Source organism: Pseudoliparis swirei, chromosome 9, assembly GCF_029220125.1.
Source record: "Pseudoliparis swirei isolate HS2019 ecotype Mariana Trench chromosome 9, NWPU_hadal_v1, whole genome shotgun sequence".
In the NCBI taxonomy this organism is placed as follows: Eukaryota; Metazoa; Chordata; class Actinopteri; order Perciformes; family Liparidae; genus Pseudoliparis; species Pseudoliparis swirei.
This window is the reverse complement of record NC_079396.1, coordinates 28,553,029-28,580,470: the sequence shown is the minus strand read 5'-3', so window position 1 is coordinate 28,580,470 and position 27,442 is coordinate 28,553,029. Positions and strand designations below refer to the sequence as shown.

General features: G+C 49.1%; 2 protein-coding genes and 1 long non-coding RNA gene across 5 annotated transcripts in view; all 3 read left to right on the top strand.

Moving 5' to 3' along the window:
* Window positions 1–8,956, top strand: part of ncoa6 (nuclear receptor coactivator 6) — a 39,220-nt gene extending 30,264 nt beyond the window's left edge. The window contains exons 12-17 of one of the 2 annotated variants that reach the window (XM_056422103.1): window positions 91–3,001; window positions 3,551–3,604; window positions 3,872–3,902; window positions 5,932–5,973; window positions 6,420–6,553; window positions 8,492–8,956. In XM_056422103.1, the coding sequence (XP_056278078.1) occupies window positions 91–3,001; window positions 3,551–3,604; window positions 3,872–3,902; window positions 5,932–5,973; window positions 6,420–6,553; window positions 8,492–8,538 (3,219 nt within the window). In that variant the 3' untranslated portion in view covers window positions 8,539–8,956. Of the gene's footprint in view, window positions 1–90; window positions 3,002–3,550; window positions 3,605–3,871; window positions 3,903–5,931; window positions 5,986–6,419; window positions 6,554–8,491 lie in introns of both variants that reach the window. The other variant, XM_056422102.1, reaches the window with a different exon arrangement.
* Window positions 8,957–9,181: 225 nt separating this feature from the next.
* Window positions 9,182–10,881, top strand: LOC130199692 (uncharacterized). Its single transcript, XR_008832873.1, has 3 exons — window positions 9,182–9,747; window positions 10,176–10,265; window positions 10,796–10,881. It is a non-coding gene; the product is annotated as an uncharacterized LOC130199692 (long non-coding RNA).
* A 3,089-nt stretch (window positions 10,882–13,970) lies between these two features.
* plcg1 (phospholipase C, gamma 1) overlaps window positions 13,971–27,442 on the top strand; it is a 30,413-nt gene continuing 16,941 nt past the window's right edge. The window contains exons 1-12 of one of the 2 annotated variants that reach the window (XM_056423009.1): window positions 13,971–14,321; window positions 15,524–15,806; window positions 22,813–22,965; window positions 23,247–23,340; window positions 23,433–23,480; window positions 23,842–23,926; window positions 24,029–24,112; window positions 24,410–24,432; window positions 25,876–25,945; window positions 26,183–26,284; window positions 27,012–27,130; window positions 27,241–27,326. In XM_056423009.1, coding sequence (XP_056278984.1) covers window positions 15,596–15,806; window positions 22,813–22,965; window positions 23,247–23,340; window positions 23,433–23,480; window positions 23,842–23,926; window positions 24,029–24,112; window positions 24,410–24,432; window positions 25,876–25,945; window positions 26,183–26,284; window positions 27,012–27,130; window positions 27,241–27,326 — 1,075 coding nt within the window. In that variant the 5' untranslated portion in view covers window positions 13,971–14,321; window positions 15,524–15,595. Of the gene's footprint in view, window positions 14,326–15,523; window positions 15,807–22,812; window positions 22,966–23,246; window positions 23,341–23,432; window positions 23,481–23,841; window positions 23,927–24,028; window positions 24,113–24,409; window positions 24,433–25,875; window positions 25,946–26,182; window positions 26,285–27,011; window positions 27,131–27,240; window positions 27,327–27,442 lie in introns of both variants that reach the window. The other variant, XM_056423010.1, reaches the window with a different exon arrangement.

The window sequence follows — 27,442 nt, the reverse complement described above, 5'->3', positions numbered from 1 at the left end:
CCTCCCTAATATCCACGATGTAAATTATCTTTCTATCTGCATTATTTAAAACATGAAATCCACTACAACCTAACACTTTCTCCGTTCTAGCTCGCGGGAGCCGCGCGAAGAATGTCCCACCCGGATGTCGTGCCGGGTCCTCCAGGCTCCGGGTCTGAAGAACCCGCTGCGGGGGCGCACGCCAAGCCGCCCGGTGGCCCGGACGTCGGGGTGCAGCACCCCGGCACCGGAGCCCAGCAGATGACGGCCAACCAGGGCGCCGGCGCTCACCCGATGAAGCAAGGCCCCGGGGGGCCGGCGCCGATGCCGCAGCACGCCGGCGCCCAGCAGCTGTCCGGCCCGCCGCAGCAGGGAGGCCCCATGCCGGGCCTCCATTACCCCAACGTGCCCACGACCTCGCAGAGCTCCAGGCCCAAAACGCCCAACAGAGCCAGCCCCCGGCCGTACCACCACCCCCTCACCCCGACCAACCGGCCGCCCAGCACCGAGCCCTCCGAGATCAACCTGTCCCCCGAGAGGCTCAACGCCTCCATCGCCGGGCTGTTTCCTCCCAAGATCAACATTCCTCTGCCTCCCAGGCAGCCCAACCTCAATCGGGGATTCGATCAGCAAGGTCTTAACCCGACGACCCTGAAGGCCATCGGGCAGGCCCCCCCGAGCTTAAGTCTGCCCGGCAACAACGGCGGCGTGGGCGGAAACAGCGGTCAGCAGCCTTTCTCTGCTGGCGCCGGAGTGGGAGGGGCTAAACAGGACAAGCAGCCCGCGGGGCAGGCCAAGAGGGCGAGTCCCAGCAACAGCCGGAGGTCGAGTCCCGCCTCCGGCCGCAAGTCGGCCACGCCGAGTCCGGGGAGGCAGAAGGGGACGAAGATGGCCGTCAACTGCCCCCCCCCCCAGCAGCCGGTCAGCCTTCAGGGGCAGAGCGTGATGCCGAGCCCCAACGCGGCGCCACCGCAGGCGGAGGCCCAGCAGACCCACGGGCCCTTCCACGGGATGCAGGGCAACGCCGCCGAGGGCGTCGGCCAGGGGGCGGCGATGGCGGCGCCGGAGCAGCGCCAGATGCCGCAGCCCTTGAGGGAGTTGTCGGCTCCCAGGATGCCGGGTCCTCGTTTCCCGCCGCCTCAGCAGCCCAAACCGGACTCGGAGCCGAAGGCCGGCGCGGTCGACCGGCTCACGGCGCAGGACGGCGGGTCGGCGCCCGGAGAGCGGGCGCCGACCCCGGCGCCGGCCCCGGCCTCCCTGAACCAGGTGCTGGATAACTCGGGCGCCGCGAAGGCGGCTCCTCGGCCGGCTCCTCGGCCGGCTCAGGGCGGCGCGGTCAGGGACGCCGCGGGGAAGGAAGGCCCCAAGTCTGCTCTGGACCCGGAGAGACCGCCCTGCGGTGCCGCTCAGAGCGCCGCCGCGACGACCGCCGCCGTCAATGTGTCGGAAGCTAAACCCAAACCTGCCGTCCCGATCCCTAACGTGACCTCCGTCACGACCCTCAGCCAGAACCCCATCTCGAGTATCGCTGTCCATCACAGTCCAAATGTGAACCCGACTCCCACCGGCGGTCCCGTCCTCGGCGCCACCGCGAGTGGAAGCCCCCGCCCAGCGGTCGCTCCCGGTCAAAGCGGTCCCGCCTTGGCCGTCGGCGCCGGTTCTAACTCCGGCTCGGCTCCGAAACCGAACCCGAGTCTTAAACCCGTGCGGAGCGTTCACTCCGTCATACAGATCCCCGCCTCTACCAACGCAATCCCGGCCAATCAGATCACGGTGTTCGTGACCTCTAACCCCGTGACCCTCCCCCCTCCCGCCCCCAGGGCGCCCACGTCTCTGGCCTCCGCCGCGGCGGCCGCGCCCAACCCGAACCCGAGACCTCAGGCCGTCCGGCAGCAGGCCCCGCCCCCCCGGCCTCAGTTCACCGCTCCCGTGTTCATCGGCCCGGTGTTCCAGGTCCCCGGTGCGTCCGTGGTACCGGGGGCGGTCGCCATCCAACTTCCTCCCGCCCCGAGCGCCACCCGGTCCTCCGGCGCTCAGCCCACCGGCGGCGCCGCTGCACAGGTCCGGGTCGCCGCGAGTGCGTCCCCACCGGCCCCCGCCGGTCCGACCTCAGCCCCACAGCCGGTTCAGCCGGCGGCTCCCAAAACAGAAACTCTAAGTGAGGCTTCTGCTCAGAAAGCGAGTCCCCCGGCCCGGCAGCCATCTCCCCACCCGAGCCCCTCGGCATCATCTCCCTTCCAGGCACCCTTGGCTTCCCCCCCTCCCCCCCCTCCTCCTCCTCCTCCTCCTCTTAGCTCTAGTCCTGCGGCTGCTCACGGCATCCGAAAGAGCCCCATGTCGCAGTCGCAGCCCCCCGCTGCCCAGGCCAAAGGAAAACCAGCGCAGGCGGCAGTTTCTGGTCCAGCTGACTCCCAGCAGAGTCCTGTAGAAAGGCCCCCGCAGGGGCCCCCCGGGGCCGGGCCCCCGCAGGCCTTTCTTCCGGCCGCCAGTCCCGCCATCCAGACGGAAGCCCCGGCTCCCCAAACCGCCGCTGCTGCCGCTTTGAAGAGCTTTGGTCCGTCTGCCGTCTCCTCTCCGGCCCCGGCCCCCGGCCAGGTGGCCCCTCCGGCTCAGAGCGTCGCCCCGGCTCCAGCTGCAGCCTCCAACCAGAGCGGAGCGCCTCAAGCTCCGACAGTCACCGCGGTTGGCCCCGCCGCGGTTGGCCCCGCCGCGGTTAGCACCGCCGCCGTTAGCGCAGCCACGGTTAGCGCAGCCACGGTTAGCGCAGCCGGCGTTAGCGCAGTCGCCGTTAGCGCCGCCGCGGCCTCGTCTCCTGCGCCGCTCTCGGCTCCCGTGGCGAGTCCCGTCCCGTCCGTCGTTCCAATTGTCGCCGGCCCTGCAGCCGCTCTGGACGTTTCCCCCATCGCATCTCCTCCGGTTGCTAACCCCAGCGTGGTTCCTCCGGCGCCGCCGACCCCCCCGGCTGCGGCGCCCTCCGTGGCGCCGGCCGCTGCATCTGTAGAAACCACTCAGACCACCACAGGTAAACACGCACGCCATCAAGCTAACAGCATCGTGACCACTTCATGGCTGTGGCACGCGGTCAGTGAAGCAGATTTGGAAGTCTTAAAACATGCATTCTCTCTCCTGACCACCAGGGGGCTCCTCTGGTTGTATAGAAGTCTATGCTTCATGTGTTAAAGCTGCATTCTCTCTCCTGACCACCAGGGGGTGACTCCTCTGGTTGTATAGAAGTCTATGCTTCGTGTGTTAAAGCTGCATTCTCTCTCCTGACCACCAGGGGGCGACTCCTCTGGTTGTATAGAAGTCTATGCTTCATGTGTTAGAGCTGCATTCTCTCTCCTGACCACCAGGGGCCGACTCCTCTGGTTGTATAGACGTCTATGCTTCATGTGTTAGAGCTGCATTCTCTCCATTTGGTTTCTTGCTTCAAGAGAAACTGAAGCTAGAGATGATGATGAATGATGAACACGAGCATCGACTCTGTTTTGGGGTTCTAGTTGAGGAATCACTGAAAGATATTCCTAATAAATGTGGGATGAACCATTTAATCCTCTCTTCATCCCCCCAGTCCCCATCCAACCAGCCCCTCCGCCCCATGAAGCTGCTGCCGGGGAGAAGCCGGGTGAGTCTTTGAGTCTTTGTCTGAGTCTTTGTTTGAAGTTGTTTGAAGTTGTTTGAGTCTTTGTCTGAGTCTTTGAAGTTGTTTGAGTCTTTGTTTGAGTCTTTGTCTGAGTCTTTGTTTGAGTCTTTGTTTGAGTCTTTGTTTTAAGTTGTTTGAGTCTTTGAGTCTTTGTTTGAGTCGTTGTTTGAGTCTTTGTCTGAAGTTGTTTGAAGTTGTCTGTTTCCCGTTGGTTCCACGTCACCTGAGAGAATCCTCTGTGTCCTCCAGGTGAAGAGGCCTCCACGGGGTCCGAGTCAGGGTGAGACCCTCCAGACGGAGTCTTCCTCTTAGTTAACTGCTGTGATGCTTCGTGTGTGTGTGTGTGTGTGTGTGTGTGTGTGTGTGTGTGTGTGTGTGTGTGTGTGTGTGTGTGTGTGTGTGTGTGTGTGTGTGTGTGTGTGTGTGTGTGTGTGTGTGTGTGTGTGTGGAGGGGGGGGGGGCATGCGTTATTATAATTATGATACAGGGTTCGTGCGGTCATGGAAAACCGGGACAATTATTTCCAGGCCTGGAAAAAGTCCTTAAATTAAATCCCCAAAGTTTTGGTAAAGTCATGGAAATGTTTTATTTTCACATTTTCATTTACGCTGAGTTTGAAATAATTAATTTTTATAAAATAAATACGCTCAAAATATAAACCTGGCATATGCCAGGGAAGGGATGGTAATAATAAGACTATTAGACAATAATAAGACTGTTAGACAATAATAAGACTATTAGGCAATAATAAGACTGTTAGGTAATAATAAGACTATTAGGCAATAATAAGACTATTAGACAATAATAAGACTATTAGACAATAATAAGACTATTAGGCAATAATAAGACTGTTAGGTAATAATAAGACTATTAGACAATAATAAGACTATTAGGCAATAATAAGACTATTGGACAATAATAAGACTATTAGACAATAATAAGACTATTAGGCAATAATAAGACTATTAGACAATAATAAGACTATTAGGCAATAATTAGACAATAATAAGACTATTAGACAATAATAAGACTATTAGGCAATAATAAGACTATTAGACAGTAGTAAGACTATTAGACAATAATAAGACTATTAGGCAGTAATAAGACTATTAGACAATAATAAGACTATTAGGCAATAATAAGACTATTAGGCAATAATAAGACTATTAGGCAATAATAAGACTATTAGGCAATAATAAGACTATTAGGCAATAATAAGACTATTAGGAAGTAATAAGACTATTAGACAATAATAAGACTATTAGACAATAATAAGACTATTAGACAATAATACTATTAGGCAATAATAAGACTATGAGGCAGTAATAAGACTATTAGACAATAATAAGACTATGAGGCAGTAATAAGACTATTAGACAATAATAAGACTATTAGACAGTAATAAGACTATTAGACAATAATAAGACTATTAGACAGTAATAAGACTATTAGGAAGTAATAAGGCTATTAGGCAATAATAAGACTATTAGGAAGTAATAAGACTATTAGGCAATAATAAGACTATTAGGAAGTAGTCTACAGATTCAAATTGATTTCAGAAAACATAAATCAGACTATCATATTCAATTTTATTCTTATTTCTTCCTGGTTATTTATTATTATTACATTTTTCTCAACAACTATTAACAATTATAACTTATATCTTTGTTTTCTTATAATTCAAATCTATATTTCTTGTTTGTGTGTGTGTGACGAGTCCAGGAAGTAGAGATAGGACACGCAACAAAGAACAAAAACAAAATGATGTTATCATAATTAGCATTCTTTGCTATCAGGGTAAACATTATATCTCTTAGGGGCAGTTGTGCCCTTTGACCTTTGACCGCGTGTGTTTCCGAAATCAGTCGAATGTTTGCAGAAGCAGGAAAAATCAGCCAAATGCTGCTTTTCTCTTTTCTCCTGTAAACTGGAGACCCTGAAGGAGGACGTCGTGTCCTCCGTTCTCTAGAAGTGGCTTTTATGTTACTGCAGGGGTCATAAGGTCATGGAAAACCTGGAAGAGTCATGGAGTTTTAAAATGGTCATTTCCAGGCCTGGAAAAGTCATGGAAAAAACTTAAATCACAAAAGTTTTGGAAAAGTCCTGGAAATGTTGTTTTAATCACATGTTCATTTACGCCGAGTTTGAAATAATTAATATGATTTTTAAAGAAAGACGCTCATAAGATGAGCCGGCGTATCTCTCGTTACGCAACATGTTCGTTGTGCTCGTGTCTTCATGGGAGAGACGCCGTGTCTGTGCAGAGGTCAAAGGTCAAAGGTCACCGCTGTTCTTCTCTTCTATCACAGATGGGCAAAGAAAAGAAAGACGCCCGTCAACTTGGTCCCACGGTACGTATCTTTGTACGTAACTTTATACATATCTTTGTACGTATATTTATACGTATATTTGTACGTATCTTTATACGTATCTTTATACGTATCTTTGTACGTATCTTTATACGTATCTTTGTACGTATCTTTATACATATCTTTGTACGTATCTGCGTGTTTCCGTTGGAAGACGGGCGTTTCTGTGGTAGTGGAGGAGAAACGGGAGAGGAGTTCTATCACAGAGCAGAGTGAAGTCACACCTTGAGTCACTTCTCCTTCTTCTTCTCCTTCTTCTTTCTTCTACTACTACTGTCTGGTCCTTTCTTCTTATTTCTCTTCTTTCTCTTTTTTTCTTATTTCTTTCACTTCTTTCTTTCTCTTCTTCGTTTCTTTCTCTTCTTATTCTACTGCTACCATCTGGTCCTTTCTTCTTTCTCTTCTTCTCCCTCCCGGTCCTCCTCCAGGCCGGCGGTGGAGAAACCCAAAGGCCCGAGCAGACGCAGCTCCCGGGCCGAGAAGGAGGTGGAGGAGGAGCCGGTCGCCGACAGCGGCGTCAGGAAGAGATCGGCCCGACCCGGAACCAGCGCCGCGGTGAAAGGTGAAGAAACAACGAGAATCCTCTATTGCTGCTCTATACAGATTCAATAGAGACTCCTCTGGTTTATACATACCTGCAAACTTGTCACCTTTCGGTGAAATTCACCGTTTTGAACTCAAAATAGGTCGTCCACGTGAATCGTGGAGATCCGAAGAGTTTTTGTTTGGGGGGGGGGGGTCACCTGCCCCGCTGCCGTTGAGATTGCAGTGAGACGCGGAGAAAAGTGTGAAGTGGTGCTCTTCACAATAGAACATCTTTGATGGGCGTGTCGCGTCTCGGCCAATCAGCGTTCAGATGTCTTCAGCGTTTGGGGGTTCAGGTTAGCTTGAATGTTAGCCGCTACATCTGCTGCTGTCACGCTGCACGGTGTAGCGATGCTAACAAAGTACCGTACGTTAAACACGATGTGATTTAGCATATTTTTAGTATCGATACTTCATTAAGAGAGCGATCAGAGCGCACGCGCTGCTCCGTGTCGAGCTGTCTGCGCACACTGCGCTGCGCAGCTCACAGCGAGAGAAGAGGCGGAGCTTAGAGACCAACTTCGGTTTAAAAAGTGAAATGTTTCAGTCTGTAAAGTTGTGTAACTCTCCAGCTGCTCATCCTGATGAACTGTGGATCATCTGGTCAGAGACTAACGGCCTCATAGTGTATAATCAATGCTCTGATGGAACCATGTAGTTTCATTCATATCTGGCTGTATTGATACTCATATTACTGTCATTTGTTAAGTGTTGAAAAAGTTGGTAAAAAGTGAACCATACAGATGTTTTATTTATTACTATTATAGATAAATATACCAGTCTCGTATTTATGGTACCATACTGTTTTTATGGTATTGTATTGAATCCTGGTATCGGGTATCATGATATTTATGGCAGGTATGTAATATGTATAGAAGTTATAATATGAGTATCGTGACAAACGTGTAGAGACAGAACAGATTCAGGGACAAGTCCATGAGGACTTTAACCATATTATATATAATGACAATGTATATTTGTTATTACTATCATTATAGGGCTGAGTCAGAGCGGAGGACCTTTTGTTCTTAAACTGTTTATTATTATTTAGATTTGTGGTCAGAACAATAAAATGACTGTAGTTGTGGTTCTAAAAGCTTTGAGGCTTCAAACAACGTGGATGTGGTGACAACAAAAAAGTCACCTGCCCCCCCCCCCCCCCCCCGTTGTCACCTTTTTCACCCCTCATGAGTTTGCAGGTATGTGTATAGAAGTCTAGCTTCATGTGTTAAAGCTGCATTCTCTCTCCTGACCACCAGGGGAGACTCCTCTGGTTGTATAGAAGTCTATGCTTCATGTGTTAAAGCTGCATTCTCTCTCCTGACCACCAGGGGAGACTCCTCTGGTTGTATAGAAGTCTATGCTTCATGTGTTAAAGCTGCATTCTCTCTCCTGACCACCAGGGAGCTCCTCTGGTTGTATAGAAGTCTATGCTTCATGTGTTAAAGCTGCATTCTCCCTCCTGACCACCAGGGGGCTCCTCTGGTTGTATAGAAGTCTATGCTTCATGTGTTAAAGCTGCATTCTCCCTCCTGACCACCAGGGGGCTCCTCTGGTTGTATAGAAGTCTCTATAGTGACTCTACTTCTCTTGATGTATTCCCTCAGTAAACATTGTAAACATGAGTTTATGTGTCAGTCTCTAGTTTCAAGTCTTCTTCTATACAGCATGATGTCATCATTTATACTTTATGGTCATTTAGAGACCATGAAGCAGGGGGCGCTTTAGGGGCGGGGCTACAGGTGATTGACAGGTCGACACCAGAGACATATACAGCGTCTCTACGTCACTCCTCAGTCCAGATATATATATATATATACATATATACATACATATATACATATATACATACTCCGGCCCTTTTCGTGGAGTCACCACCCTTTATTCTTCTTCTTCTTCTCTTCTTTCTTTACAGAAACTGGAGCGAGCCCCACGCAGGCCAAACGAAGGAAGTCTAAATAGACACAACGCAGTCGCCTGACCCTGTGAACCGTACTGTACCCCCCCCCCCCCCACTGTGACTCCGTTTATAGGTTTCTCTGTTGTTGTTGTTGTTGTTGTTTCCCCGCCCATAGATTATTAACTTTTCAGTGGAGGAAGAACCCAATGTACAGGTCGTGTTTTAAGTCATCGTGCTCTCGCGTGAGGTCGTAGTTTGAATGTGTGCAATACGGATTGTGTTTTTGTGTGTGTGTGTGAATGTGTTTTTATATATATTAATATATATATTAATATTATTATACATGTATATTATTATTATATATATTAATATTATATATTAAATGCTGGATTAATCACGTGAAGGCGATGGAGCGTGTCATGATTGTATAATTATGTTGTAAAACTGAATAAAATTTTCTACAGCTTTTTGTCCCGTGAAGTGAGTCAAGATCAGTTATTATATCACTATTAAGATTTATATACATATATATATATATATGTGTGTGAGTGTGTGTATATATTATATATATTTGTTTGTGTGTGTGTGTGTGTATATGTATGTATATATGTGTGTGAATATATATATATATATTGTTGAAAAAGAGGGTCTGAACTGGGAGCCTAACGTGGTCAAATTGGGTCTGAGGACGTAGTCTGCGCCATTTTATTTTTCTTCTGCGCGACCATAAAGCAGGGGACGCTTTAGGGGCGGGGCTACAGCTGATTGACAGGTCGACGCCCCTACCAGAGACGGATACCGCCCACTTCACTGTTTTTCATTCCAAAAGTAACTTCCGTTTATTGGTTGCGAAGTAAATTGAATAAATTAGACGATAATATTAAAGGGGCAGTGTGCCGGATGTGGCGCCATCTAGAGGTCGCCGATGGAAAACGTTCTTATTGACTTCTTCCTCCTTTTGTGCCGATAGTTCGCCATCAATGCCACACACTGTTCCTTTAATCACTGTTTCCTTGAGTTTACGATCCCACTTGGCACACGAGAAGTTCCAGTTGGTTGCATTCTGCAAGCTCCCCACTAGATGGCGCCAAAGCCACCGCCACACACGCTTTAACCACCGGGGCTAAAAACATGTCGAGAAAAACGTTGTTTTTTAACCGCTGGCGACGTGCGGTGGCGTTTCCTTTCCGCAGAAGGAGGAAGGCGAGCCGGACGTGGTGGAGTTCGACCTCTTGGGGAAGGACTCCATCAAGATGCCCGTGGAGAAGAGGGTAAGAACGGCCGGGGGGGGTAAGACTGGTTCATTGTGTGTGAGTGTGTGTGTGCGTGTGTTTCTGACGTGTGGATAAAGTGTTAATGACATAAGAAGTCGGAGGATGTTTGCACAGACAGGTGATCGGCCACTAAAAGCGTCAGCGCCGCCTCGGGGTGCTCTGTTTCCTGCACACACACACACACACACACACACACACACACACTCCAACACCCCTGGGCACAGTCTCTTTGGCCGACACTTCCTCCCTGCGCTCGTCACCGCGAGCAGAAAGGAAGTAGCGCCCCCATCTGGCAGACATGTGATCCTACACTCGACACTCAGTCGGGCCAGAAATGACACGTTCACACACACACACACACACATGCATGACTCTTGCTGTTGTGAATCTCCCAACCTCCTCTTCCTCCTCCTCCTCCTCCTCAGACCTCCATCCTGAACAAGCACCTGCATGACTGATGGCCTGACGGCCCAAGTCTTCCGCCCCCCCACAGCAGCTCGAGGACCTCGCCTGCCGTGAGTCACGCCGGCTCCGCCCGCAGGTCACTTCTGGAACTACAGCCGACGCGTTGCAGTTTATCACTGTTTGTTTATTTATACACATGAAAAATACTTTTTATTAGCTAAACATGGGATTAAGATTTGAATCAATTTGCTGCATGATTTTTATATATAAATAGACATTATATACATATATTTATTAAGATTTGACTATATTTTCCACATAATTTCTCTCTATATATATAGATATCTATATATATTTATAATTTTATCGAAAACAACTCTATATGTAATTATGTTTTGATTAAGATTTACTGCATAATTTATACATAGAAAAAATATTTATATATATCTATGTATATAGATATATATATATATATAGAGAGATATTTATATATACATATATATATAATTTTATAGAAAACAACGCAATATTTAATTATGTTACAATTAAGATTTGACTCAATTTGCTGCATAATTTATATATATATCCAGAAATTTTATACATATATATATTTATATATATATATTTTTTTAATTTAAAGAAGGAAAATACGAGGGAAGAAAAAATCAAAGTGTGAAGCAGCAATGAGGCGAACGGCCCTCCTCCTCCAGGAGGAGTCCATGAGGGAGTCGGCTGCGGCTGAATGGAGGTGCCAGGCCACGGCGAAAAGGGAAGCGCACCCCCCCACCCCCACACACACACCTATTTACGGAGCTCGAGTTTCATGTCCAATAATTTATTATAAAAAGACTGGCTATAGATTATTGTTTCCATGTGCACACACATGATTCTATTCATTTATACGGATGTACTGTTCATGCAGATCAAAACGCTGTTTACATTACGTTTGTGGAGGCTTTAGAAACAGGAAGTCTTAAATCTGAGTAAATATTCTGCAGCCAAATTAAATGTTTAGAGGATCTTCAACCTGCAGATGAAGTGAAGATGAAGATGAGATATTACAGATAATAACAACCCCTCCTCTCTGGTGGAGCTTAGTGTAGCCGCGGGCTAGCCGCGGGCTACTCTGCGCGTGTGCCGCTACTCCAATATAGTGACATCATCACCCCGTCAATACTGAGCGGATGAGTTGTTGTTATTGTGTATTTTATTCAGTCAATCATTACAATATAAGACAATATTATTCTATATAATATACAAAACAGAAAGACTGAAAAGATATATGAAGCAAAAAATGCTGATATATTCATATCCTAAGTTATTATAATTAAATAAATCAGAAAATTAATATATATATTTTTTAAATAACAGTAGAAATATACAATTATATATATGTATATATATACACACATACACACATATATATACATACACACACACACATATATACATACACATATATATATATATACATTCACATATATATGTATATATCCGCATACATCTTGCATATAAATACATTTTAATCACACTTATAACCCTCAAGAATTGTTTTATTAATAATCCTTTTGAAAACCAAAAATGAGTTAAACTATTCTTACATCCATTTTAACGTTATTCCATAATCTGACCCCTAGAATAGAAATACATCTTCTTTTAATCTCTTTTTTAGCCTTTTGTCCAGTAATCTTTGTTGTCGTTGTTGTTGGTTTTTTTTAACCGGCGTGTCGTCCGTCCTCACAGGTGCAAGAAGTGGGAGGTTCCCATCGAGAAGATCTACAACAACCCCAGAGGGAGGCGTGTCCTGGAGATGGACGCGGCCGAGCGGCGCGACGAGTTCTGACCACGCGTTGTGTTCCTATCTTTTTCTTCTTCTCCTTTTTTTCGAAACACTTTTAATTGTAGAGGTTTTTTGTAGTTTATGTCAAATGATTCCTCGCGTATGGATGAGTTGTGCATAGATGGGTCTCCTGAGTCCTGAAGCCTTTGACCTTTTGACCTCTCTGAACAGAAGCCGTGTGTGTAGCCGCTCTCTGCCCACGCGAGGCGCACTCTGCGCAGACATTCTGTATTCTCATAGAATAATGAATTAATACATGTTTGTACAGAGGGGCGACCCCCCCCCCCCACACACACACACACACACCCCCGAGCGCTATGTTCATACCATTATTAGCACACAGAATGACGTGTTTTCTTTCCATATAGTTTGCTGTTTATTTCAGGGATGTACATATTTTGTTTGTCATTTTTAAGTATAAATATGTTCCATATGCATCGTCAACGAGAGGCTCTTCTCTGTGTGTGTGTGTGTGTGTGTGTGCGCAGTTATTTGGAAAACAGCTTGAATACGACGTTGTTGTGTTCGTGGAGCTGAGAGACTGTTCCTGTTCCTTCACACAGGGATTACACAAACAACAAAACAAACAACAACAAATCAGATCCCGGCGGTAGTGGTCGCTGTCGTGTGCCGTTTGTTTCGCTGTGATGAAGCAGAAAAGTGTGCGCTCCTTACTTTTTCACAGATGTGTATGGACGTTACAACTTTCGTCATGTAATATTTGTGTGCTGTTTGACCATGAACCACACGACTCTGGATTGGTTGAATGCTTGTTGTTTTCAGCTTTGTAGATTTCAGAATAAAACATCAACCTTTTCCTTCTTTTTATTTGTTATGTATTTAATATTTGTGTGTTTAAAAAAGTTTTTTTTAGACTGAGTCCGAAAAGAGAAACATGATCCGGTCAGAGATGTAATCAGCTGATCGGGCAAGTCAGAGGCCATAGTCCAATTACCCCTGATTTATTTCATCCCCATCTAAATGCATTAGTTTGTTGTGTAAAGAAGAGAAGTCTGACAATTATAACGACAAAACCTTTGGGGCTTTTAGTGTTTACACAAATAAATATTGCATTGTCATAGTTGCAGGGAGAACAATGACGGTTTCCTGTGACAAGTTGTGATGCGTGTTGTGTCCTGGAGACGCATAATTATGAAGTCCAGCATCAGCAGCTCTGCGTCTGTAAGAGGCCGCAGGCTGCAGACACGAGCTGCATCAAGCTGCCGAGAGCTGCGGGACTACCGGAAGTAGGGTATTAATGCCTAAACAAATAAAATAAAATGCATAAAAGTAAGGAATTAACGGTAACCCAATCAATATATTATTGTATACATATCTTTATCTATATTTATCACAAATAATATATATCTACTGTAAATGTCATATCTATAGAGACGACAGAACCACAGTCGCGGCTGCGCACTACGTGGCGCGATGACGTTTGACGTCTCATGTTGGCGACCGCCTTTCTTTTTTTAAAGAAACGTAAAAGCTTCAAAGTTCACGAAAGTGTATTTACCGAGCTATTTTAAATCGTAAAATATATATATATATATAATAATCTTATGTTAACAACAGAAATCTATGTACGGCATTTAACCCAAAAAAGATTTTGATTTGCAAACCGGAACCGGAAATGTAAAAACGCTAGATCATTTCCGGGTTGTATAATTTGTTCCTGTAAACGGCTCATTCTAAAGTAACGAACACGTAACAATGCTTATTTTCATGTGATTATACACTAAATATAACGTGCGTATAAATATTATATCCAATTGCTTCCAAAATAGCCCCCTAAATACAAGTACTCGGTAACTTTCCATTTCGTTTCCATCACTATTTGCGTCTCCCCACTCCCCCCCTCCCAACAAAAACAACAAAAACACAGCAACAAGTTATTTTAGTTTCGAGCTTTATTGTGAAAACCTACAGCGGAAGCCTGGCGTGGGGAAGGGGGAGGGGCGAAGGGCCTCCGCTCGTTGGATATGAGAGCGGACTAACTCGCGTCGTCTCTCCACGGTTCTCGCCCGCCTGCCTCGCTCTATGGACGGCCACCGGGCAGCGGAGGACTCGGGGATTGTCGTCGTCGGGACCGCAGCGTTTTTCCGGGACCCAACGGTGATATAAAATCACGGGACAGAGGAGGGGGAAGAAAACGAAGAAGAAGAATTTATAAAACACAAACACCGGGAGTTTATAAAGGGAGGGAAGAAGAAGAAGGAGAAGAAGAAGGAGTAGAAGGAAAAAAACAAGCGAAAGGGGAGCGGGAGAGGAGAAGAGGAGCAGCCGCCGGAGATGTGCGGTCGGGCCGAGATTGCGGCGATAGGTAGGTAACTACCCCCCCCCCCCCCCCTTGTTGCGACGGCTTGTTTGGCTTTTCCTGTTGACCCCCCCACCTTACGATAAAACGAATGAAAACGGAGGGGGGGGGGGGGTGAAATATGGCGGAATAGCTCCAGCTACCTGCCCCCCCCCCCTCTTAGCGCGAGTAGAACCAGCTCTTGCCCCCCCCCGGTGGCCTGGTCCACGCTGGGGCTGAAGCACGGGGCGTTTAGCTTCCAACTCTCCCATAATGTGTCTTCATGTTGTTGTTCTGTGTGTCCTGTGGGATGGACAGCAGGTTGCTCAGGCCTCCTGTCAGAATACATCTGATTTAAACCGATTAAAGGTGAATCACTTATGTCATTTATTTCATTACTTTAATGATGACAATTTGCTTCACATCTTTTATTTTTTCTTATTAAAATACAATTGACACTTTTATTATATAATATATATACTTATACTTTAAAGTACTGTTTGTTGTTTACCATATGCATCTGTTATTGCACTGTTGTTATTTGCTCAATAGCTATGTTTATTGTGATGCAGCTCGTCACATTCCTTCTCCTAACCTGATAACTCATCGCTCTGCTCCTGTGGGTTCAACACCTGGGACTCAGCAGACGTAACACTACCCCATGGAGACGGATCAATAGCATCATACAAGCTCGATCTGTTTTCACGTGCTGATGAAAGAAAATTACCTTTAATGGAGCTTTTCTAGATTATGTTTCGTGCATAAAAATAAAATAAAAATTCAGACTTTTATAGCGCTTTTTTAAGTACACAAAGACGCTTCACAAAAAAGAAGCCGACAAAACAAACAAACAGGACGCGTGGTAACAATAAGAAGGGAAGCCGACTGGAGGAGCCGTGTGGTCGTATGTCAGGTTGTGTTTTATTTGTGACGCATTTCACATGAAATCTGATATCATATTCGTGCAAAATACACATTTTCAGACTTTAATGGTTACAAACTAAGCATGTTTATTTTACAGTATTTTATTCCGGCATTAATCTTAAATGTTGCTACTGTTTACATTTATTTTATTTTGTCGGAAATGTTTTAGACTGAAAACTACAAAAATAATAATGAATATGTCAATAAATATGGGTATCGTAAATAAACTATTTGACCAACGTGTGTGTGTGAGAGACCCCAGCTGAATTGTTGTTTCATGCCCCCCCCCCCGCCCCCCCCTGTAGGTGTCCCCGTCTAGGCCTGGCCTGAGCAGATTGTTCTGAGAGGAAGCGGGACAACAAACGGGGGAAGTGAGCATGGCCTCAAGCTTCTCCTCCGGCGGCCCCGGCCCGTGGGCGGACGGCGGCGCCGACGCCACCGACCTGTACCGCGACCTGGAGCTGGGCACCGTGCTCACGCTCTTCTACTCCAAGAAGTCCCAGCGGCCGGAGAGACGCACGTTCCAGGTGAAGCTGGAGACCCGGACCATCATCTGGACCCGCGGCACGGAGAAGATAGAGGGGGAGAGTGAGTACACACACACACATGCACACACACACACACACACACATGCTTATGCACATGCACACACACACATGCTTATGCACATACACACACACACACATGCTTATGCACACACACACACATGCTGATGCACACACACACACGCTTATGCACATGCACACACACATGCTGATGCACACACACACACGCTTATGCACACACACACACGCTTATGCACATGCACACACACGCACACACACACATTCACACATGCACACACACACATTCACACATGCACACACACATGCTTATGCACACACATGCACACACACATTCACACATGCACACACACACATGCTTATGCACATGCACACACATGCGCACACACACACATGCGCACACACACACATGCACACACATGCACATACACACAGGTGCTCCCGAGGACTCTGTTGGTGAAGGTCGTCGTGTGCCGGAGCTGTTTGGTTTACATGCATTGAGAAATATAAAAATACTAAAGTGTCGTGAGTTACTTGAACGCCTCACGAGAAAGATGTTGTTTGTGTGGTGATGTTTGTGTGATGTTTGTGTGATGTTTGTGTGGTGATGTTCGTGTGATGATGTTTGTGTGGTGATTGTTTGTGTGGTGATTGTTTGTGTTGTAGGTGCGTGGAAAATAGCGAAGAGTCGAGTGATTCTGCTTGCTCGTGGTCGTTTATTTTCCTTTCCAACACCTGCCCTGTTCTCCACTTCCTGGTGCTCTTTAACCCACCTCGTCACGAGGGCTACGCCCCTTTCCTTAAAGGGCCCTCGTGAATTCGTAGACCACTACATGCCTCCCCCCAGAATTCACCTAGCCCCTACAACCCGCTCAATGTCTCGGGGCCCGGATCAATCGACCCGCACGACTCTGTGTCTCTGGGGCCGGGGGCAGGACCTCCGTTGAGGCTTCCCCTTGGGTCTTGCTGTGGGCAGGTACCAGGGCACGAGGTCGCCCCCGTTGTGGGGGTAAAGCCACCCTTACCGGCTGGTCCAGGTCCAAATGTGCAGGTTTAAGGCGGTCTACCGACACGTATTCCAGGTGGCCGCCCACGTCGATCTTGCAGGCCTTGTCTCCGGTCTCCAGAACGCGAAACGGCCCGATATAGGGGGGTTGAAAGGTTCCCCGGTGGCAGTCCTGACGCACAAACACATACTCCGCTGACTTGAGGCTGGATGGGACGTGTGACTGCGGCAGGCCGTGCTGCGATGTGGGCACCGGTTTGAACAGCCTGGCCTTTTCCCACAATGCTTCTCTCTCCTGGGTCGCAGACCAAGGGTCTGTGACTTTGGGGATAAACTCCCCCGGGACCCGCAGTGGCTGTCCATAAACCAGCTCGGCAGATGAGGCCTGTAGATCCTCTTTGGGGGCCGACCTAAGCCCCAACATGACCCACGGAAGCCTGTCCACCCAACCACAGTCTTTGAGGCTGGCCCGGAGAGCAGCTTTCAAAGAGCGATGGAAGCGCTCGCACAAACCATGAGCCTGTGGGTGGTCGGCCGTTGTCCGATGGAGCTTCACTCCGAGGTTTCCTGCCACCGCATTCCACAGCTCCGATGTGAACTGCGGCCCTCGGTCTGAGGATACATCAGCTGGGGCTCCGAACCTGGAAACCCAGGTTGAAATGAAAGCCCGAGCCACTTCCTCCGTTGTTGTCGATGCCAACGGCACCGCTTCTGGCCAGCGAGTGGTTCGGTCCACCATCGTGAGGAGGTACGTGAAACCCCGGGATGGGGGCAAAGGGCCCACCAAGTCCACATTCACGTGGTCAAACCTCCTTTCCGGCACCGAGAACTGTGCTAAAGGGGCCTTTATGTGCCGGTGGACCTTGGCGCGCTGGCACACCACACAGGTCCCGGCCCACTCGTACATCCTTCTTCAGCCCGTGCCAGACGAACTTTGCTGCCACCAACTTCTGTGACGCCTTCGTGCCAGGGTGTGACAGCCCATGCACCGTCTGGAAAACCTGACGCCTCCAGCCGTCGGGAACCACCGGCCGTGGCTGGCCTGTGGAGACGTCGCACAGAAGCGTTGTGCCGGTCTCGCCAAACGGAACGTCCTCCAGCCGCAGCCCCGTCTCTGCCGTCCTCAATCCGAGAACGCCTGGTTCTGCAATCTGCTCCTCGGCCATCTCGCTGTAGTCCAATCCCATCTGGACAGCCCCGGTGACAGCCCTGGAGAGGCAGTCTGCGACCAGGTTCTCCTTGCCTGCGACATGCTGCAGATCCGTCGTGAACTCCGATATGTAGGCAAGCTGGCGCTGCTGCCGCGCAGACCACGGTTCGGCGCTCTTCCTCATGGCAAACGTCAGCGGCTTGTGGTCCACATCTGCGGTGAACTGCCGAGCCTCCAGCAAGAACCGGAAATGTCGAATGGCCAGAAAAAGGCCGAGGAGTTCTCGGTCGAACGTACTATACTTCCGCTCATTTGGGCGCAACTGCCGACTGAAGAAAGCGAGCGGTTGCCACGCCCCCTTCACCCACTGCTCGTGCACGGCGCCCACGGCGTAGTCCGAAGCGTCCGTGGTGATGGCAATCGGAGCTTCAGGGGACGGTGTGCCAACATTGTTGCCTCCGCCAGAGCCATTTAGCGTCCACGAACGCCCGTTCCCGTTCTTCGGTCCAGTCCACCATCTTTTTGCTGGCCTTGTCCTTCAGGGCCTCGTCCGGGGGCCGCATCAACTGGGCTGCTCGGGGAATAAAGCGGTGGTAGAAATTGACCATGCCTAAAAACTCCTGCAGGGCCTTCACTGTGAGTGGACGCGCAAAATTAGTGACTGCCTCCACCTTTGATGGGAGGGGAATCGCCCCGTCCTTTGTGATGCGATGTCCCAGGAAGTCAATGGTGGATAATCCAAACTGGCATTTAGCCGGGTTGATGATCAACCCATGCTGGCTGAGGCGATCGAACAGTATCCGAAGGTGAGACGTGCTCGGCCCTTGATGTACTGGCAACCAGTATGTCGTCCAAGTAGACAAACAGAAAAGGCAGGTCCCTCAGCACCGTGTCCATCAGGCGCTGGAATGTCTGCGCTGCATTCTTGAGTCCGAAAGGCATCCTCAGGAACTGGAACAGGCCGAACGGAGTGATCACCGCCGTCTTGGGGACGTCCGCTGGCTGAACAGGCACCTGGTGGTAACCTCGCACAAGGTCTACTTTTGAAAACACCACGCTATCCGACAAGTGGGCAGAAAAGTCTTGAATATGTGGAACCGGATACCGATCCGGAACCGTTGCGTCATTGAGCCGGCGGTAATCTCCACACGGGCGCCACCCGCCTCCAGGTTTCGGTGCGATATGCAGGGGTGAAGCCCACGGACTGTTGGAGCGGCGAATAATGCCCAGGCGCTCCATGTTCTCGAACTCGGCCTTGGCGATGGTGAGCTTCGCCGGGTCCAGGCGCCGGGCCCGGGCATGTACCGGCGGGCCCGTGGTAGAGAGGTGATGCTCCACCCCGTGTCTGACCGTGGAGGACGAGAAGGTGGGCTGCGTGAGGTCCGGGAACTTGGCCAGCAGCTGCAGAAACTCCTCATCCACCGTTAGCATGCTAGCTAATCCGGTAAAGCCAGCGCCACTTAGTGTACATGGGTACGAGCTAAATGTTACCGCATTTATCAGGCGGCGGCCCTCTACGTCCACCAATAATCCATGAGCGCAGAGGACATCCGCGCCCAGCAGGGGAACGGCGATCTTGGCAGTGACGAAGTCCCGGCTGAGACGCTGCCCCTAAAGGACAGCTCCAGGCCCCGCGTCCCAAACGTGCGTATGGGGGTCCCGTTAGCTGCTTCCAGGGGGGGCCCTGCCCGCCGGTCAGCATGTCCACCCGCGATGCAGGCGCCGCGCTCCTCTGCGCTCCCGTGTCGCAGAGAAAGCGCCGCCCGGAAACGTGGTCCTTGATGAGCAGCAGCCGGCCTTCCCGCCCGACGCTCACGGCTGTGACTGAGCGCCGGCTCTGGCGTTTCTCGTCCCGCTGAAGCTGCCCGGAGCTCTGCAGCGTGTCGCCTTCGGCCCAAACCTAGCATGGTAGTAGCACATGCCGGTAGACCTCTGCCGTTGGCTCGCTGCTGCCGCTGTGGCCACGACATCCGTCTCTCCCGGCAGCCATGCCGTGGGTTGAGTCGGCCTCAGCGCCGCCGCGTAGCTCTGTTGGTCCGCCAGAAAAAACGTATCGGCCTCCTCGGCTAACTCCCGACCGTCGGTGATCGCGGTGTTGGCCAACGCGGCTCGCACCGGCAGGGGTAGCTGCTGCAGAAAGAGTTCTTGAAACAGAAAGTCCGGTCTGTGCCGTCCCAGCAGAGCTAACGTTGTGTCCATGAGCTCTGACGGCTTGCTGTCGCCGAGGCCGCTCAGTCAGACAGCCCGAAGGTCTTCAGCAGCCGGTCTCTCAACCGGGCGTACTCGCCCCTCTCCAGTGGATCCTCCAGGATGCTCGCCACTCGGCCCGCTGTAGAACTGCCGAGGGCCGCCACGACATAGTCGTACTTGGTGGCGTCCGCTGTAACGTCCTTTAAGGCAAACTGAGCTTCAGTTTGCGCAAACCACACCGATGCCTGCGTCTCCCAAAACTCCGGTAGTTTCAGCGAAACTGCATGTGTCGTCATCTTCTCTCCGGAAACGTCCATGAGAAATCAGGGTCACCAATGTAGGTGCGTGGAAAATAACGAAGAGTCGAGTGATTCTGCTTGACCGTGGTCGTTTATTTTCCTTTCCAACACCTGCCATGTTCTCCACTTCCTGGTGCCCTTTAACCCCCTCGTCACGAGGGCTACGCCCCTTTCCTTAAAGGGCCCTCGTGAATTCGTAGACCACGACAGTGTGATGTTTGTGGTGTTGTTTGTGTGATGATGTTTGTGTGGTGATGTTTGTGTGATGTTTGTGTGGTGATGTTTGTGATACACTATACTACACTACACTATACTATAACTCACTATAACTCACTACACTATACTATAACTACACTATACTAGAACTCACTATAACTACACTATACTACACTACACTATACTATAACTCACTACACTATACTACACTATAACTCACTATATTTTCAAGTATATATTTTTTAAATATATATTAACAGAACTTTGAGTTCACAGTGGAACATTGTCCCATTCTGAGAGGCTTTAGCGAGCCTCGCTCCACACGACTGAATGCATGAAATGCAGCCAGCTGATTGGTCGAGGGCTTTTGGATCGGAGCGAGTTACGGGCTGTAGAATATTTCTCGAGGTCATAATCTTGTTCACTTGATTTTTGAATCCAGGTTTTGATCTTTAGATCTTACTAGAGGTTTTATGGCCGTGAGTGAGACGTGTTTCATTACCGATTAACTTCTGGATTATACTTCGATCAATCCACCGCAGAACACGCCTTCTCTCAGATTACTGGAAAGAAAACATTTAGTTTTATTACTTTTCTCTGTAGATTTTGCCAGAATTCGCTCTTTACATAATTCTGATTTGCATATTTCAACATAACATTTCATAATACAATAATAATACAATAATAGTACAATAACTCCTCTTAATGCGAGTGATGAGGTGAAGTTTCATGTGATATATATGACGTCATGTTTTGACCCAATAACACCCAGCATCCAGAGACTCATTTATACATTTATTAATCAAACTATAGATAATGAAGCTGTCTGCGTAGGGGTTAGTCCACCCAGCATCACAGCCTTAAACATTGTATGAATAAAACATTGTGAAACGGGATTATTTTGACAGTATTTTCTGATTTTTGGAGTGAAACTAAGAGTTATCATAAATCCTCTCAGTAAAAACTGTTCACATTTCTTTTCTGTCGATGTATGAAAATGAGCAAATATTTGATGAGATAATGCCTCATTTGCATATATACACATAGCATTTAAAAACCTGTTGATGTTTGTTTTCTCTTTTGACCTCGTAGATGAGAAAAACTGTTTAGTTGAAAAAGCTCAAATGAAGACGATGATGGATAAATGTAAATGAGGTCATTGTGTGTCGAGTGGTGTGGGGGCGGGAGGCGGGAGGCCCGGTGAGGAGGAACGGGACGCGGCGCTGGAGGAAGTGTGCGAGCGTGCAGCAGGATACCTCCCCGCCTCCTCCCGCCTCCTTCCGCCTCCTCTCGCCTCCTCCCGCCTCCTTTTCGGCGAGGTGACACCTCTGGCCGCCGCTTCGCTTCCTGCATCCGTCTGAGCCCGCCTCCCAAATATGTTGACGAGCAGATCAACCTGTCAAAAAGAGTGTGTGTGTGTGTCTGTGTGTGTGAGAGTGAGTGTGTGAGAGTGTGAGTGTGTGTGTGTGAGTGTGTCTGTGTGTGAGTGTGTGTGTCTGAGTGTGTCTGTGTGTGAGTGTGTGTGTGTGAGTGTGTGTGTGTGTCGTCGAGCTGCTTCGCCCTCTCTCTCTCTCTCTCTGAGTCTCTCTCCCTCATGTCGTCCTGATGGAATGGAACCAGTTTTATTTATTTATAAAACATTCCAGCTGCCATCAAGCGACACGGTGTGAACGTCCAAAGTAGAATGCGCTTCACCTCCCAGTAAACCCCAGTGAGCGGTTTGAGGACCATTAGGTCAGAAAGTTCACCAAGGGGTCAGTGCCTTGCTCAAGGGCACCTCCACATGCAACTAATGGGCAGAGCGGGGATCGAACCGGCGACCTCGTGGTTCACGGGACGGACATTCCTGTTGTGAATTTGCTGAAAAATAAATCATAACTTTTCCTCTGTGTGTGTGTGTCTGTGTGTGTGTGTTTCTGTGTGTGTGTGTCTTTCTGTATGTGTGTGTGTGTGTTTCTGTGTGTGTCTTTTTGTATGTGTGTGTGTGTTTCTGTATCTGTGTGTGCGTGTATGTGTGTTTCTGTGTGTGTGTGTTTCTGTCTGTGTATGTGTGTTTCTGTGTGTGTGTTTCTGTCTGTGTGTTTCTGTGTGTGTGTGTTTCTGTCTGTGTGTTTCTGTGTGTGTGTATGTGTGTGAGTGTATGTGTGTTTCTGTGTGTGTGTGTCCACAGTTGACATCCGTGAGATCAAAGAGATCCGCCCTGGACAGAAGTCTCGTGACTTCGAGCGCTACGCGGAGGACTCGGCGGCGCGGCTGGAGCCGGCGCACTGCTTCGTCATCCTGTACGGCACCGAGTTCCGCCTCAAGTCGCTCAGCCTGGCAGGTAAACGCCGCCACGCCTCGTCCTATTGGTCGAGAGTGTCTGATTTAGTCCAAAATCCCCCTATTCCTCCGAGGGGCTTTAATAACTCCAGAGCTTTATTTTGAAAGACGGAATGGATCCGTCCTTCAAAATAAATGTGATTCCTGTGACAATTTTTCTCTGCTTCCAGTCAATCAAATGTGACCGTTTGCTTGTTTTTGTCATATATTATTTCAAATGTACTCTCATATGAGAGTAAATACGATAAAATACAATAAACAGCGAGTGTCTGTCCTCCTCAGCCACGTCGGACGAGGAGATGACGATGTGGCTGAAGGGGTTAAACTCGCTGCTGGCCGACACCCTGAGGTCACCGACCCCGCTGCAGATCGAGAGGTGAGCGACTTCACAGAGGAGAGTCTGTTTACATGCATAACATCTCCTAACCCCTCTCTCTCTCTCTCTCTCTCTCTCTCTCTCTCTCTCAGGTGGTTGCGTAAGCAGTTCTACGGCATCGACCGCAACAGAGAAGACCGGTGAGTTAACGGCTTCGTCCTCATCCACGCTGCTGCTGCTGCTGCTGGGGGGGGGGGAACTAACCTCTCAGACACACACACACACACACACACACACACATCACCCTCTTCCTGCTGCAGGAAGCAGACTGCAGAGGATGGAGGAGCTGCACGCCGATGTTTGTGACGCTGTGAGGGGCTTTGTCTCCACGGGGGGGGGGGGGCACACGTGTGTTACACCCCCCCCCCCCACACACACACACACAAAGAGAACGACCGCACCAGAACGAGTTTCATGTCTCCGTGTTCTTGCGTTTTTAAATTTCTGAACCCCGTCGATTTTTTATTCTTTTTGTTTTTTTGTCTAATGTGTTTTTTTTAGGATATCCTGCAAAGATCTGAAGAGCATGCTGAGCCAGGTCAACTACAGGGTGCCCAACATGAGGTTCCTCCGAGAGAAGCTTCCGGTACCCTTCTCCTCACGCTCCACACACACACACACACAGAGACACACACACACACACACACACCCCCTGTCCCCTCGGTGTGATCTTCTTTCCTCTCCCCAGGACTCTGAGCTGAGGAACGGAGACGTGTCCTTCAGCCAGTTCGCTCAGCTCTACCGCAGCCTCATGTTCGACGCTCAGAAGAGCGTAAGTGCAAAATCATTCTCCCCCCCCCCCGATGCCCTGCCAAAGAGCCCCCCCTCCCCATCTGTCGGTTCTCAAATGACTGCCAGATCAATATGGACCAGTTTAAAATGAAACACACCAAAGCTCTCTGGTGGAGGCCATTAGGACGCACTCGCGTAGATGAGGAGGCGGGGCCGGGGTAAATGGATGACCTCAGTGCCCCCCCCCCCCCCCCCCACAGGATGTCCATCTACATTACTGGAACTGATGCTTTCATTAATGACCTGAATCGTTTTGTTTTTTTGCCATTTCTTTCAGATGGAGATCCCGTTTATTCAGAGGTATGACACACACACACACACACACACACACACAGACACACACACACATGGACACACACACACACGGACACACATGGACACACACACACAGACACACACGCACATGGACACACACACACACGGACACACATGGACACACACACACATGGACACACAGACACACATGGACACACACACACACACACACATGGACACACACACACACACACACACGGACACACACATGGACACACACATGGACACACACACACATGGACACACACACACATGGACACACACACACACACATGGACACACACATGGACACACACATGGACACACACATGGACACACACACATGGACACACACACATGGACACACACACAGACACACACACACATGGACACACACACAGACACACATGGACACACACACACACACATGGACACACACACACACATGGACACACACACACACACACACACACATGGACACACACACATGGACACACACATGGACACACACATGGACACACACATGGACACACACACACACACATGGACACACACACATGGACACACACACACATGGACACACACATGGACACACACACATGGACACACACACATGGACACACACACACACATGGACACACACACACACACATGGACACACACACATGGACACACACACACACACACATGGACACACACACACACACATGGACACACACACACATGGACACACACACATGGACACACACACATGGACACACACACACATGACACACACACATGGACACACACACACATGGACACACACACACACATGGACACACACACACACACACATGTACACACACATGGACACACACACACACACATATGGACACACACACATGGACACACACACACATGGACACACACACACACACACACACATGGACACACACACATGGACATGGACACACATGTACACACACACACATGGACACACACACATGGACACGGACACACATGTACACACACACACATACACACACACACGGACACACACACACACACATGGACACAGACACACATGGACATACACATGGACACAGACACACACACAGACACACAAATGGACACAGACACACACACACACACAATTCAAGTATTAAAAGCATTATGAAGAAACTAAATAGTTTAATATCCTGTCTTTGGTTCGATTTGGCAAAATATTCCCTAAACATTTTGCTTTTTGAAAACTTCCTGTTTCTAAAACCTCTAAAATATAATTCAGTGTCTTTAAAAAAAAAAAATTCATTAGAAAATGGAAACAAAGTTTTATTTGTTTGGGTCATTTAATCTCTTCAGGAGAGTCATTTAAAAGTTCCTTTAGGATGATATGGAGAATACCCATAATGCACCGGGGCGGGTTTAAGTCCCAGCGTCAGACCAGAACATTTACTTTCTCTGCAGGTTCATCGACAGACCGGAGCAGAGGATCTCCCTGGAGGACTTCAAGGGCTTCCTGCTGGACTCCCAGAAGGTCACACACACACACTCATACACACTCATACACACACTCATACACACACTCATACACACTCATACACACACTCACACACACACACTCATACACACTCATACACACACTCATACACACACTCTCATACACACACTCTCATACACACACACACATACACACACACACTCACACTCATACACACTCACACACACTCACACACACACACACTCTCTCAAACTGTGTGTGTCCATGACTCAGGAGCCGTGGGCCGCCGACAACGACAAAGTTCAGGAGTTCATGCTCGGCTACCTGAAAGACCCCCTGAGAGAAGTGGAGCAGCCTTATTTCCACCAAGACGAGGTACACACACACACACACACTCAGACTCACACACTCACGCTCACTCACACACACTCACACTCACACACTCACAATCCTGCCTCCTCTCCTTCTCTTCACACACTTTTTTTTCGGGGTCTCTTTGCTCACTATCAGAAAAGAAAAACATGTTTTTAATTCTGTCCCCCGATGCGCCCCCTAGTGTTGTGGGCCTGAACTGCTCAGAAATTGACTTTAAGCTCCTCCCCCTCCCCACGCGGAGAGGAAAGGTCTCCGGCGGTGGGCGTTCCTCGTGGGGGGGGGGCGGGGCTTCTCTCTGCGGTCGCCACGCGGCGGCGGCTGACTGAGAGGAGAGGAAGTCGTCCTGCAGGTGGAGGCGGGTTGGGGCCACCGAGGGTTACGCAACGCTTGTTTGTGTTGTTGTTGACCCACTTGGGGAAGTCCGGGAGAGGCCACAGTGAGGGGGGGGCAAGATCAGACCCAAGACCCAGAACCAGACCCAGACCTAGACCCAAGACCCAACCAGGATCGGACCCAGAACCAGACTTAACGATGATGAGATGTGGATGATGTAAAATAATATCTGAAAGATGCACATTAGCACAAGACCACACACACAAGAACACACACCACACCACACAAGAACACACACACACCACACCACACCACACCGACTGTAAGGAGCTCATTGAACTCTTTAAGTCAGTCCAGAGCGCCTGAGTGACCCGGTTCTGTTCTCCTGTTCCAGTTCCTGACCTACCTGTTCTCCAGGGAGAACACCATCTGGGACTCCTCCCTGGACCAGGTGTGTCCCGACAACATGAGCAACCCGCTGTCGCACTACTGGATCTCCTCCTCGCACAACACGTGAGCACACCTGTGTGTGTGAGAGAGTGTGTGTGCTTGTGTATGTGTTCTCGTGTGTGTGTGTTCTTGTGTGTGTGTGTGTGTTGACATTCTTATGTTTCTATTTTTAGCTACCTGACGGGAGATCAGTTCTCCAGCGAGTCGTCTCTGGAGGCATACGCTCGCTGTCTGAGGATGGGCTGCCGCTGTATTGAACGTGTGTACACACACACACGCACGCACACACACATACACACACACACATATACACTGTTACGTCACAGTGCTGTTTAAACAAACCCCTCGTGGAGCAGGTTCCCGGCTCTCAAAGGG